This window comes from Melopsittacus undulatus, chromosome Z (genome assembly GCF_012275295.1).
Source record: "Melopsittacus undulatus isolate bMelUnd1 chromosome Z, bMelUnd1.mat.Z, whole genome shotgun sequence".
Classification (NCBI taxonomy): domain Eukaryota; kingdom Metazoa; phylum Chordata; class Aves; order Psittaciformes; family Psittaculidae; genus Melopsittacus; species Melopsittacus undulatus.
Window position 1 is genome coordinate 60,623,115 of NC_047557.1, and position 13,697 is coordinate 60,636,811.

The following is a 13,697-nucleotide window of genomic DNA, read 5'->3' on the forward strand; positions in this document are numbered from 1 at the left end:
AAATAATAGAAAAAAAGGAGTTTGGCTTCCATGAAGCCACATTTGCTTCTTAAGCTGATTCAGTAGAGGAGAAGTTTGTCACCTATCTACTCTCTAGCTTCATTAAGTACAAAATACAAAAAGAAAAAAGTATTTAAGGCACACAATATCACAAAAATAATACAGCTCTGATAGAAATTTCTTAATTACAGCAAAGGGTGGAAGGGAGGTACTTTTGACTTTATTCAGTACCCTTTGTCAGCAGTGGTCTTTCTAAAGCACCCACTCTCTTCCTCAGAAGCACTTCTTGAAAATACAGGTAGAACCATGTTCTTCATATTCATACCTGTGGACCCAGAGGTCCTGGAAAGAGTTGAGTGAGGCCAGAATAGACCCACCAATCCAGACAGCAGCCTTTCTTTGAGGGGATGCAGCTATGATGGGGCAGTCACAGGGGAACATAGTGGCAAGTTCCTTCTGGAAGCGTTCAGCAAAGCCCTCCATCATAGTGCTACCCCCACACAGCAGGACATTCCCCAGCATTTTTCTGATGACATCAGCATTGCACTTCTTCAGACAGGTGAGTGTCAGCTGCAAAAGCCCTTGCTGCTGTGAGCCAAATAAGACTGGTTTGAAGAGTGCTTCAGCACAAAGGAACCTCTCTTTGCCTACAGTGATGAAGTGTCCATCTGGCAGCTTGTAATCCACCTGCTGTTTTTCAACAGGCAAACTCAAGTCTTGCTGAAGATCCAGAGAGGTGTAACAGCACTTCTCTTTGAGATCTTGTATGGTGTTTAGCTGGTGTTCTGTGAATGTATTTCCAGACTCATTTAGTAACTTCATGAGATAATATGTGATGTCCAAGCCAGCATAATCTACTTTCCCAGTGATGTTACGTAGAATATAACCTTCATAGACAGGAGCCACGTACGAAACGCCATGCCCACTTTCCACCACAAGAGCTGAGGTTTTCCCATAAGAGTACATGGATAAATGGGACTGGTATGCAAGGTGGATGGCAGGCATATGGAAACCTTCAAACAGCATCTCAGCATATTTCCCCTTTTCAGTGGTGGAACACAGGGAAGGCACTGACATCAAAACAGCATGGTCCTCTGGCTGAATCTTCATCTCCGCCTTGAAAATACACTTCAAAACATCTTGGACAGAGTTCCAGTCCACCACTGTGCCATGTCTTACTGGGCTGATGGGTGTTGAGGGTATGCTGCTATTCTGAAGCTCTTTTCCAACAAGGGTTTCTCTTTGATTGCTCCCAGCCTCCCATGTGGGCTTACGAAATGTAGGTGAAACAACATACAAAGGCCACAGATCCCCTGCGAAGCCACACTTGAAGTGACCCGTGCCAGTGTCTACAACTAATGCTTTAGTTTCCTTCATTGCCTTGATGTTAGCTGTGGTGGCAGATTCATGACTGACTGGTAAGGGTACCATTCCTGCAGCCTCTTCCTGTGCATCTGTGACACCACTGTCATAGTGCTGGAAACACTCTGGGTAGTGCTGCCCTGCCACCGCTCCCTGCCACAGACATGCACTTGATGGCAGTGGTTCTGCTGATGATGCTGGCTTATGACATCATACCTGGGCTTGCCCATCAGAAATCACTCCACAGGCAAGGGTGTGAGAGTCATGTACCTAGCTGCACGCTGTGTCCATACAGAAGGAGTGCACGTTTGTGCTTCGCTTTGACCTGTTGAGAGGTACTAAAACACAATATCCACCCAGACATGATGGACTATGGGCCATAACATGTGTGTTTAACTGGAGCAGCATGATTCCATTTCTGGCCTGTGTCTGCCACATGAGGATGACCATGGTTCTCCAGCATCTGCAACTGCCTTTGGTCCAAAACAGTCCTTGTTGTGAGCATTAGCACCAGTCCACCTCTGGGGCTAAGTGAAGCTCTCGTTTGTATTAGAGAGTGAATCCCAGGATTGGCTGTGCTTCTGTTTCTCTAAGTTTTGTTTTATAAACTAAGGCATAGTATTACTAATGTCAGCAGAAACTAAAGAGCAGTGTTTGAAGTTAGGCCACTCCCAACCCCTGCTGTTGCCCACACTACAGAACATCTTTGTTCTTTTCCAGCAGCAACAGGTCACTATTTGCCCCACCAGGGTATGTAAGGACATGCTGCTGCATGGGAGACACATGAAGACACCCTCTCCACACAGTGCACTGTTAGGAACAGCATTCTTCCTGTACAACAAAAGCTCCATCTGCCCTTTATTGAGAGCCATTTCACCCAGAAGGCACCTTACAAGTCAAAGCTGGGTTTAGAATGAAACTGAACACCACAAACCAGTTCTGGACCCAGAAACAGATTTTAATCACTATGGCTCTGCTGCCTATCTGGGAGTTCACATCTTTACATCAAATGACAGAGGCTCACCAACGTCATTAAACCACACAATTTCTGTGCCAACCTCAACATATGCAGCCAAACAACTGTGAACTATAGTTCATTACTCTGGGGAGCAGCAAAGGTGGTCATTGTGTGTTATTCATGTATTTCTGTTAAATCCTTGTACATGAAAAGCTGCCCCTCTAAAAGCCTGAGCAGTGACTACCCTGGCACCTGGTGAGATGCAGTGCCTGCTCCATGGCCAAGGGGAAGTTCAGCAGCACTGGAATTTCAACAGAGTTCACAGTAGCTGATGCTCCTTCCCATCCACTCTCAATATACTCTGTAACAATTTGCTGTCAGCCTTACCAGCTTCTGCAACATTATCACTTACCACAAACTTTAACATCAAGAGAAACTGTTTTATTGCTTTCTCAGCAGAAACCTAGATCTGGGCTCAATGCCACAGCTCTGGAATTAAACTAATCCAAACAAAATCTTCTTCCAGACTCCAGTTCACATACAGATTAGCGTGGCTGTACCACAACAAAGCTGCAAACACGTCTTCAGTTCAGAAGTCATTTTATTTTATACTGGGCTTTGTTTTTGCCTGAACAATTACACAGCTGCTGCTGTTTCCAGGTTGCTTTTTCACACATTACATTTGTCATTCCACTTAACAAAAAGTACACAAGTTCACCAACATTCTGAGGCCTTTGTTCTAGCCAGAACTCTGAAGACACACTGCAAGATTATTTACTTGCAGTCATTTTGGTGAATGTTTCTTGAGATGTTCCTTTAACTGTGGGACAGTGGAGAGATGTTGCTTACAATGATGGCATCTGAGGGGCCGTTTGAGAAGTTCAGAGACATCACCTTTCACCATCACTTTTCCCTTACTTCTTACCATCTCTATCACATCTGAACAAAAGAAAAGAGACCAGAGGTATTGGAGCCATGCAGAAGCCCTGACACTGCTTTGTATGCATGTCATGTCATGATGACATTCCAATTTAAACCAGGCACAAAATTCAGCTGACTTTTACTTAGTGCTATTCACCAATATCTGAAATGATATAAAATATTTAAATTATTACAACAGAATTTGTGGATTACACATTTGTTTGGGGGAAAAAAGGCCCAAAGCCAGAACCCACAAGCAGGATTACATGTTATAAAATACAGTTTCTGATAATTACCTTGAGAATTTAAGAAGTAATCTGTAGTAAAAGAATTCCAGTGCTTTTTCGTTTTCAGAGCTGGAGAATCAAAATCCTGGCTGATTACATGCAAATGTAGCTGACTGAAACAAATACATTAGGTAGATATGAGACAAAAATAACATTAATGCTCAAAGTTCTTTTGCAGTAATACCAATTGTAAATGTGACTCAGCAGTCAGACCACTGAACATATGGGTCAGTCTTGCTATGCCTGACCCAAAGCCCAGCCACAGAAGAAGTCTCCTCTGCTCTGGAAGCACTATGTCATGCCAAGCATTTCACATTACAGATTTAACCCAAAATCTATACAGGAGTCCACCTGGTGACTCATCTGGACCTTACCTCATGCTGGGGATAGCATGGTAGCCCAGTCTGAACTCCAGACTCTCTCGGGCAGGGCACTCTTCGATCATTTTTTGCCCAACTGCATGCATATGTTCCAAGAGTTCAAGATGGTCCCTGGTGACTGCCTTGAGGCTTGAAATGGGGTCCCATGGTAAGATAAGCCAGTGGTAACGTGCTTTGGGATATTTATCCTTGATGACTACAGTCTTTTCATCTTTGTAAACCTTGCAAAACAAACAACTAGATTACTTACTGATTGAAAGTTAAAGTATCAGATTCCTATAAGCACTGTATTGGCTGGATTTTGAGATGTTACCCATTCCATTGTGGTTGCAAAGTGCCTAAGCACAGATACACGTTGCTAGTACAACTGGGACTGTCAGGAAAAATGCCTGGGAAAATTACTACATGGAAAAAAATATCAAACAGCAGAGCATTCACTTCAAGGGGGACTTCTGCTGTAACTAAGTTGGTGCAGGATATGCACCCTTGTGAGAACCTGGACACTGAGCTTGTCTCGAACACTGCTTACATTCCATAGTGTGAGTAAGAGACAGGAAACTGAACTTGTCTCAGGCACCATTTGCATGTGACTATGGGAGGCCTTGAATGTAAACAAAGCTAATAATAATAATGTTGGCTAGTATTATATACTGTGTAGATAGGATTGTTCTGACTTCTTTGTTTGAAGCCGATAAGCCTCCACAGGAATGTGAAAGGACGATTTAAGGATGAGCTGACTCAGAGGATGGAGTCAAAAAGCAGACAACATGATAGAAGGGACAATGACCAGCTGGAGGGTCCTCTGTGCTCACTAAACTGTGCCCATCATTACCACAGTAACACTTCTCTATGCTTCGTATAAAAACTATGGATAACACCCGAAGAGAATATGAACATAAAAGTTCAGAGCTCAGGTCAGAGGGAGAGCTCCCACCACCAATGATACCCTGGGTGAAGAGGACCAACAAAGGTATGGCTGGATCCACAGGTGGCGATACTTCTCTCTCTTCCTCTCCCTTTCTTTCTCTCTTATCCTCTCTTTTTCACTGAATACTAACTACACCTAAGTAAAAACACATGCCACAGGACTTGCTGATCCAGCTGCAGTCAACATTGCTATTATATCTAACCACATGCCTTGTATTTTGTGTTAAATAGGTAGGTTGATGTCATTTCACCTAATTCAGTACAAGCTTATCAGGAACTTGGTCATTGTTCCCAACAGGAGGAAGATTGTCCCAAACAACTCTTTTCAGATCAAAACAACCCTTTTCCATACCATGTATGAGGCAGCTATAATGAGATGTTCCAATACCCCTCTGTATACACTTTAAGGAAAAAGCTTTCTATTCTTACAGAGTAATAAGTTAACCATTGCTCCAGGTGAATATGAACTCTTTCGAAAACCACGTGGACTCAGATATCAACGATGGCTAGGAAACTCTTATTTCCATCAGGTAACATTCAAGTTTTGCAGTCACTGAAACAAACACGGCCCTGTACTCAATGCGGAGCATGCAGGAATGCACTGCACTGCTGCATCCCTTGTGGATTTCCGGAGAGAAACACAAGTCTCAGAGACGCTACCATCAGTGTGCTTAGTGCTGCAGACCTCCGCCAGCGTTACAAACACAGAAACATTCAAGTCCCACCTATTTCAGTTCATTCCACCAGATATGATACTTTGTAAGATCACTCACAAAAAGGAGAACCGTTTCCTTGCCCATCCATGCCCTTCTCCTGTTTTCATTTTGGTTTACCTTCTGCAACAATTTGATGCTGAAGAGAAACAGTAGCAAAGCATGTGGCTAGGAGGGTATAGGGACAACCTGACCCTGGCAATAAAAACCTGTCTATGTCTCCAGCAGAAGCTGTGCACTGTGCCTCTGGTACTTCAGCAGTGTGTCTACTGGCGAGAGATGGATGATGTCTTTGTCATCTTTGCTAATAATTGTTATATGTTTATATACAGATCTGATCAGTCCTGCTTTCCAGGAAGACTAAAATTTTATCATCACACAAACCACAGGACTGATTCTTTCGGCAGCAAGACTGGTTGATACTGTCACAAAATGATTGGTGTTAGAGGGGACTTCTGGAGAACACCTAATCAACCCCCTGCTAAGGCAGGATCACCTAGAGCAGGTCACACAGGTATGCACCCAGGCAGGTTTTAGCTATGTCCAGAGAGGGAGCCTCCACAACCTTCCTGGGCAGCCTGTTCCAGTGCTCTACACCCTAAACATGAAAAAGTTCTTCCTCATATTCAGCTTTTACATACACACATTAGTGTCTTCATATCCCAGTGGGAATGGGATCATGATTCTTCAGAAGAAAGAAATATCACCATTTATTTAATATTTGATTAAAAAGCAAAGATAGGAATTCTTTGGTTTGTGTATTTAGTTCAGACACACTACTAATAAAGTGAACACTAAATCACAAATAGCTTTTTTGTGTTCTAACACACAAAGAACAGTTTTAAAACACCGCCTTGGTAAAGGCTATATGAAATTTGCTTAAGAAATGAAAATTAAGCTTCATGTTCAGAAAGTAAGCAAGTATTTCAATAGCATTATCATTCCCCATAGAAATACTCATTTGAAACTCCTGGCATTTCCAGAAGAATGGAACTACAAATCTATGCAGTTCAACACTTCACACTTTAATTTAAGAAATACATATATATAAAAAAAATTAAAAATAGAGACCTTCTGATCAGTATCAAGGACATTATTTTCAGCTGGAGGTGATCATGACCTTAAAGGGCCCAGTGAGGCTGCCAGATCTTCACCCCTGGTGATCATTTCAATTGAAAGGGACAAAGCCTGAGGTACTCACACCAAGTGCAAGTGGTCAAACTGGGTTACCTCCAAAGGTCATTTTCAACTAAAACTGTTCAAGTATCATAGGTGTCTGTGATATTTGTCCTCCTGAACACACACTCTTGCTGAGAAGTACAAAGGGAAACACACATTTCTAATGTTCTAATTTCTATGCAGCACTCAATGAACTAAAACCCAAGCTAAAAGGACACAAGCTTAAAGCCTTACTCCACCAGACAGTGCAATACTGATGGAGAGCATTCTTCCTATGCTGGAGCCAAACAGCTTGTTTTTGAGAAGGAGTTGCTTACATATTTGCCATATCTTAAAAACAAAAGGAAGTTCTGCACATGGACAGGGAAGATTCTCTGAGGGCTCTCTCAGAATAGACTAACAAGAAAGTGTGCATACACTACAGCCACAACAGACATTTGTCAGATTTATGCATCTTGAGTCTCACCTCCCCAAAACCAGGCAACAAAGAGCTCAAGGAAAAACATTATGCAGCCACAGGGGAGCAGGGGGAGTGAGGTGCATTTGCAGGAGGTTAAAGGAAACACCCAGGAAATTCCTGTTAGCACAAAGAAATGGAGTGGAATGAGGAGCCAGAGGTCACATCCTGTCAGCTAGTATGGAGGTGCAGCAGTTGAGTTTGCTGGAAACGAGGAAACTGCCCCATGCTTGGTAAAAATAGTGCCTACTGCTGGGAAACCACCACTGCTTACTCAGCTTCAGACTACACCTCCCTTTTAGATGGTCCCCATGAGGAAACAAAGCAACAGCACAGCTCACCTGCTCTCCCAAGAACCTTTCTGAACCATGGGCTAAATTTAACAGTATAGAGCTCAAAGGTAATTAGGATAATGACATTCTGCAATATCAGTACAGTCGAGACTCTTAAATTAATGCTAGGACAGAGAGAGATGCAAGTACAATCAGCCCTTATGCAGTACCCCACTGGTTAATCAGGTCATAAAAGTAAACTACAGAAGGAACAAAGAAAGCTCATTTAATTTTGTTAGACAGGAACTGTTGTATAGTACAAATGCACAGCTTTTACCTGCATTTTTGGATCTTGCATGGAGCTCTTTAGACCCTGACTCCAGTGTCCTGAGTGTTCCTGAAGCACACAAAGAAAAAGAAATTATTGTATAAGCTAATCAAGAACCCAACTGAACGTTTTAAAGCATTCAGTGAAGTACTTTCATTAGTATACAACAGCAAAAGAACACCTGAATGACAGCTGAATGACTTCCTTTCTACAAATGCCAACATGCCTGCTCCAACTGCCCCCACAGAGCTACTTTTGAAACCTTTTAAGGAGATACTGTTATGATTTAAGGTTAAGTCTTTCAAATGTTGGAAGTTTAAAAACACAGGGCTCTAGTTCTGCTGGAATTTAATAACTTGCATGCACATGCTATGGCACAGTCCTCCATTGCTACTGATGACAGATTATTTTACTAAAAGACCCTCTGCCTCATGGATCACAATGAGTGCAAGAGCCAAAGGAAGTAGAAGAATCTCCATGTCCTATCACATGCTGCTCTGCACAGAACAAAGAAATGGTTGTGGTGTGTGGCCTTACTCTTATATATATCTATTTTCTCATATTGTGCGAGGAGTGGCTTGGACAGAAATCAAGAAAGGCACAAGAAAATCAAGTCAACACACTAGCAGGTATCTCTTTAACTTGGTTACTGAATGCCTAATAGAATCATAGAATAGTTAGGATTGGAAAGGACCTCAAGATCACCTAGTTCCAACCCCCCTGCCATGGGCAGGGACACCTCACACTAAACCATATCACCCAAGGCTTCATCCAACCTGGTCTTGAACACTGCCAGGGATAGAGCATTCACTACCTCCCTGGGCAACCCATTCCAGTACCTCACCACCCTAACAGTAAAGAATTTCTTCCTTAGATCCAGTCTAAACCTCTGCTGTTTAAGTTTCAACCCATTACCCCTTATCCTATCACTACAGTCCCTAATGAACAGTCCCTCCCCAGCATCCCTGTAGGCCCCCTTCAGATACTGGAAGGCTGCTACGAGGTCTTCACGCAGCCTTCTCTTCTCCAGGCTGAACAGCCCCATCTTTCTCAGCCTGTCTTCGTATGGGAGGTGCTCCAGTGCCCTGATCATCCTCGTGGCCCTCCTCTGGACTTGTTCGAACAATACCATGTCCTTTTTAAATAGAAGGTGCCTTGAGTGCACTTTTTTCCAAACAGATGTTTAACTTGTTCAGATCACTTTACAGGCATTATCAATTATGATCTTCATCATATTCTTACAGAAAGAGATGTTCAAACATTAGAGTACTGACAAAGAAACAGGGTGAATCGTCTTGTTTGGCACCAATCTAACTAGCCTGAATTCACAAATTAAATGAGTGGTCAACCCACCACAACCTGGGACTGACATCTTGTCTTGAGGGGTTTAATTTCCATGCCTCCTCCTCCAGCAACTGCACTGTTATAGGTCCAGACGCACTAAGCAGTCTCTTATTTTGTCCACATCAGCAGGGCTAAAAATTCTCTTTCCAAAGATTATGGCTGATAGCATTCACTAATGTAAACAAGGTTCTACTGTAAGGAATGACTCAAGCAAGAGGAAAAAAAACACATAAGAATTAAAAAAAAAAAAGGAGAAGAAAACATAAGAGTATCAAGTTGTCCCATTCTCTGTGTGTAAGTTTTTAGATAACCACTGCTCTATCTGTAGCACTGCAGAATGCATCATAAGAGCCAGTCCTTGTGTGACTCCAGATAAACTGAGCACATGTCCTTCCAGCAGAAACTGCAGCAGGAAGCAGAGCTTAAATCCTTCCTGACTACAAGCAACCACCTTCACACACATGCATCCCCCTCAGCACAGGTTAGAATGGGTCCCAGGAAACTTTCTCAAGGCTCGATTTCATGTTTCACATGCTCTGAATACTCTGAGGATCTGTGTTCACCTGAGACACTCCCCATCAGGAGCACCCACAAAGTGAAAGACCAAAAGCCATAATGGAAGAGACAACCCCAGGAGAAACAGCACAAGTATTAATACTTGCCTTTTTGCTCGAAGTTCCTTCACATGGAGATATGCCAGTATTGCTTAGCTTGGGATTTGCAGAACTGCCTGTTGTATCCCCCACCTCCATCTTCATTGTTTTTCTGGGCACAAACTCTACATCATCATTCTCACAGGAGTCCTCACATGACATCTTTTTGGTTTGTATTTTCTCTTTTGCTTCAGTAACAGTTTTCCCTAATTCTTCAGTGAATTGCACAGTGTAGGGGTACAGTTTATTCACAATATGCAGAACTTGGCCTGGCTTCATTTTCACCTCTTCATCCTTGCCAATATTCATGAGATCAACACTAGTTGGGTTGACTCCTATCTTTGGTAGGGACAAAAAGGAAAATAAATAGCAAAGGATATTTCAACTCAAATTGCCAACTATTGCTCCACTGTCCATTGATTTTCATTTTGTACCTCACACATTCACAAAACAAACTGTTATTCGTTCTGTTCTAGGAGAAAATGAGGACAGCAAAATAGTAAAATTTTTACTTGCCTCTTTTATTGCATCCATTTCCAGCTTTATGCAACTTTAAAATATTTTCCCCCAAAAAACAGTGTTTTAAAGACTGAGAATTTACCTGATGTTGAGCTGATAATTGAAAAGCAATACACTTTCCTCCCTCCCAGGCATAACTGATAATGCAAAGTGGCAGGGGCAACCTACAATGACTGACTGATAGATGGATTTGCCTGATCATTATCACATCTTTGACTCTATCAGCCATCAAAACAAACCCAAACCTTCTACAGCTGCCCAGTCCCATGTCCCAGACATAGTGCCTGGAAGAACAGCTTGAGTATTCATAGTAAGGTTCCCTGATGCTGTCTGAGGCTGGCGCATATCCGGAAGGAACAGTGCAGTCTTTACAGTTCAAAAGAAAAAAAAAGACAAACATATCACTTCCAAGGACCACTCATTGTGCAATCCTTGGTCATAAAACAGCTACAGGTCGTTCAGACCCAGTGAACAGAATCATTACTTGCAGCATTTGTGGAGTTTAAGTACATCTCAAAAATATTGTACACCCTGTTAACGTACCTGTTTAACTGTGACATACCCCTTGTTACAGTCTGCTTTTAACTGAACTGGAAAGAAAGAACAAAGTGTCACAATGCTATGTAAGCAGAAAGGCCAGAACTTTGCTGAACTACTCCTGTATTGTAAGACCTGCTACTTTCTGAAGCTGATCTCTGTGAATGTACAAAAAGAATACTTCTGCTTCATCCTCTGTTTCCACGACCACAGGTAAAACGGAACGAACCCATACACCGAGTCATACCTGAGTATTCCACACCATGATCAGCACAGCTATTTAGAATACAGATAAAATCTGTAGAAGTCTTATACACATTCCTGCTATTCTCACCAGTCCTGTTTGTGTAATTCTAATTAACAGGGCATAGAACAGGACTGTGTCCAGAGGGAAAAAAGGCAGGGAAGATATGAAGTATTGTTCTGGTTTTGACAGGGACAGAGTTTATTTTCTTCCTAATAGCTGGTACAGTGCTGTATTTTGGCTAGCCAAAGGGGTATTCCATACCACAGTACATTGTGCCCAGTATATAAAGTTGGTGGAGTTACCAGGAAGGCCCAGATTGCTGCTTAGGTAGAGGCTGGGTATCAGTCAGCAGGTGGTGAGCATTGTGTACCACTGTTGGGGTTTTTCTTTTTGTTTGTTTGGTTTATCCCTCTATCATTTTATTATTATTGTTGTTGTTGTTACCATTATATTCTACTGTATTTGAATATTAAACTCTTCTTATCTCAACACACAGGTTTTACTTTTTTTCCAGTTCTCTCCCCCATCCCTTGGGAGAGTAGTGCTACATAGTTGCTGGCTCAGGTTAAACCATTACAAGTATTTTATATATCACAGGTACTTTTATATACTCTCCCACTGCATCTATAAAATAAGTCATTCCAAAAACCAGTTGGTGGAAGACTAAAGAGATGAAGTGCTACTCACAGAGCAAGAGTACAGGCCATGGAACATGACTGTGGGTCTTCAGACCCATGTTCAGGTTCAATGCCTAAGTTCACAAAGGGTAACTTCCTGATATTAGGTGTCTCTTCTGCCTTTTTAGGTCCCAGAGAGGCTCACAAGTGCTTATGGAAAAACCTTGATAACTTCAAGAATCAAGCAATGCTATGGACCATGCAGAGAAAGGAGACCATAAGCCAGTGACTGCAGAAGCAACACCAAGGAAAGCCTGCTTCAGATCCAGGGGAAAACTGATTTCCCATTTAGACCCTGCTCAAAGCAAGCTTATGGCTTATGCAGAATCATTGGTTTGTTAGTTTCACTGTAATTTAGCCAAACAGAAGAGTGATATTCATGGCCCATGGTATGGAGTTGGAATTAGATGATCCTGATATCTTTTTCAACCCAAACCATTCTACGATTCTATGATAAACATTGCACACTTTTCACACGTGAGGTTGTTGCTGCTGCATGTAGGAAGTGGGATTTGAGCTAAATGTTACCTTGTTGACGTGAACACTTCTTATCCGTTATCCCAGTCTCTGGGCCGCGCCCAATCACCACTGCTTCCATATGTGGCAGTTGCATTCGCTGACCACATTTCTCCTTCCCCACCAGCCAGCACACACGCATCACTGTGAGAGCAAAATATAGAGCATGTTACTAACATGCACCTCCCAGTGGGTCACCATCCTGTGGAACAGGGTCCAGGGATTCTGCTGCCAGCCCGTTCATTAGCTGAGTCACTTCTGCTAACTGGGTTCAGCTTCTGAAAGTCAAGGTCAAGTGTGGCATTGACACTAGTGTAATCTAAGGGCAAGTTGCTGTTAAAAGGGCAATCCTATTTCCTTCCTTCCATATCACTATACGGTCTTACAGATCATGTATGGGAAAAATCAATTGGATCAACAGCTCCATCTGACAGATAAGCCTACCCATAAAAAAAAAAAAAAAGATACTTGCATCCCACTGAATCAGGATTGATCTGAGAGATTCATTTATGCACCAAAACAAAGAGACAGAAGACAGAGAGGGCGACAGAGGGGAATAGCTTCATCTAGGAACTGGCTGCAGATGGACCATGCCGTGAATCCGGGTCTCAAGTTTATACCAACGTGACCCTGCAACGATCCCTGCCTGGTGCTTGGCATTAAGGGCTCATCTTTCCAACTCCCGGTGTAAAACGACCCTCTGTCCCCACTGGAACACACTCAGCAATGTCGGGCATGTGGTTACGCCCACCGAGCAGCACCTCCCGCTCTGCCTGCTGCCCGGGACTGCCGCCCTCCACAGACACCTCCCACTCGGCAACCACCGCCAGCACCTTACGGCCCCAGCGGCCGGCCGGGTGCGCCCCAGCCCCGCCGGACGCCTGCCTCCGGCCGCGGCACCACGATGATTACCGTCGGGTACCGGCCTGCGATGGACGGTACCGGACACCAGGCCCCAGGACCCTGGCAACGCCGGCCCCCGCCTTTACTGCGCGCGATACCTCAACGCCGCATCCGACCCAGCCAATCGGCTGCTGCAACGTCACCAGAGCGCAGGCGCGGCAGTATAACAAGGCCGCGCGGTGGCACGCACACCCCCTCCCCCCCGGTGAGCACGGAGCGGGCAGAAAAGGCGGCGGGCGGGGCGGGCACCGCTGCGTACCCGCCCGTAAGGAACGGCCCGCGGCAGCAGCGCTGGGCACGGGAGGCAGGGCCTGGAGGCAGCCGCGCACACCTGATGGCGCCCGTAAACCGCCTCGACCCGGGCAGCGTGGGGACTGCAGCCTCCCCCAAGCCTGCGCGGAGGGGCGCTCACCCACCGGGGCACGCCGGGAGTGGCGGCGGCAGTTGAGCCCGGCAGCCGTTGGACGGTGGTGATTGGTCGGCCGCCCTCCGCCTCCCGCTCCTATTGGCTGCGCGC

General features: G+C 44.1%; 2 protein-coding genes across 8 annotated transcripts; both read right to left on the reverse strand.

Moving 5' to 3' along the window:
- Positions 1 to 273: 273 nt before the first annotated feature.
- Positions 274 to 1,431, reverse strand: LOC101870866 (actin-like protein 7A). Its single transcript, XM_005141474.2, has one exon. It carries the CDS (start codon positions 1,429 to 1,431, stop codon positions 274 to 276), a length of 1,158 nt encoding a protein of 385 aa, XP_005141531.2.
- Positions 1,432 to 2,903: 1,472 nt separating this feature from the next.
- Positions 2,904 to 13,632, reverse strand: APTX (aprataxin). Of its 7 annotated transcripts, none has more exons than XM_031042269.2 (8): positions 13,190 to 13,322; positions 12,290 to 12,421; positions 10,844 to 10,890; positions 9,791 to 10,120; positions 7,794 to 7,853; positions 3,903 to 4,129; positions 3,538 to 3,641; positions 2,904 to 3,259 (listed from the first exon to the last, which is right to left on the reverse strand). In XM_031042269.2, the coding sequence occupies exons 2-8, from the start codon at positions 12,417 to 12,419 to the stop codon at positions 3,105 to 3,107; spliced, it is 1,053 nt and encodes a 350-aa protein (XP_030898129.1). In that variant the 5' UTR covers positions 12,420 to 12,421; positions 13,190 to 13,322; the 3' UTR covers positions 2,904 to 3,104. The 7 variants fall into 7 exon arrangements, with proteins under 7 accessions (XP_030898129.1, XP_033928476.1, XP_033928472.1 ...); XM_034072585.1 differs by lacking the exon at positions 13,190 to 13,322 and adding an exon at positions 13,597 to 13,632 and having other exon boundaries at positions 2,986 to 3,259; XM_034072581.1 differs by lacking the exon at positions 13,190 to 13,322 and adding an exon at positions 13,512 to 13,587 and having other exon boundaries at positions 2,986 to 3,259.
- Positions 13,633 to 13,697: the final 65 nt, after the last annotated feature.

Coding starts and splice junctions, on each gene's coding strand:
- LOC101870866 (XM_005141474.2), bottom strand. CDS start 1,431: ATGGTACCCTTACCAGTCAGTCATGAATCTGCCACCACAGCTAACATC.
- APTX (XM_031042269.2), bottom strand. CDS start 12,419: ATGCGTGTGTGCTGGCTGGTGGGGAAGGAGAAATGTGGTCAGCGAATG. Junction 10,121..10,843: donor GGTATGTCACAGTTAAACAG/GTACGTTAACAG, acceptor TCCCTACCAAAG/ATAGGAGTCAACCCAACTAG. Junction 7,854..9,790: donor AAGGAACTTCGAGCAAAAAG/GCAAGTATTAAT, acceptor TGTGTGCTTCAG/GAACACTCAGGACACTGGAG.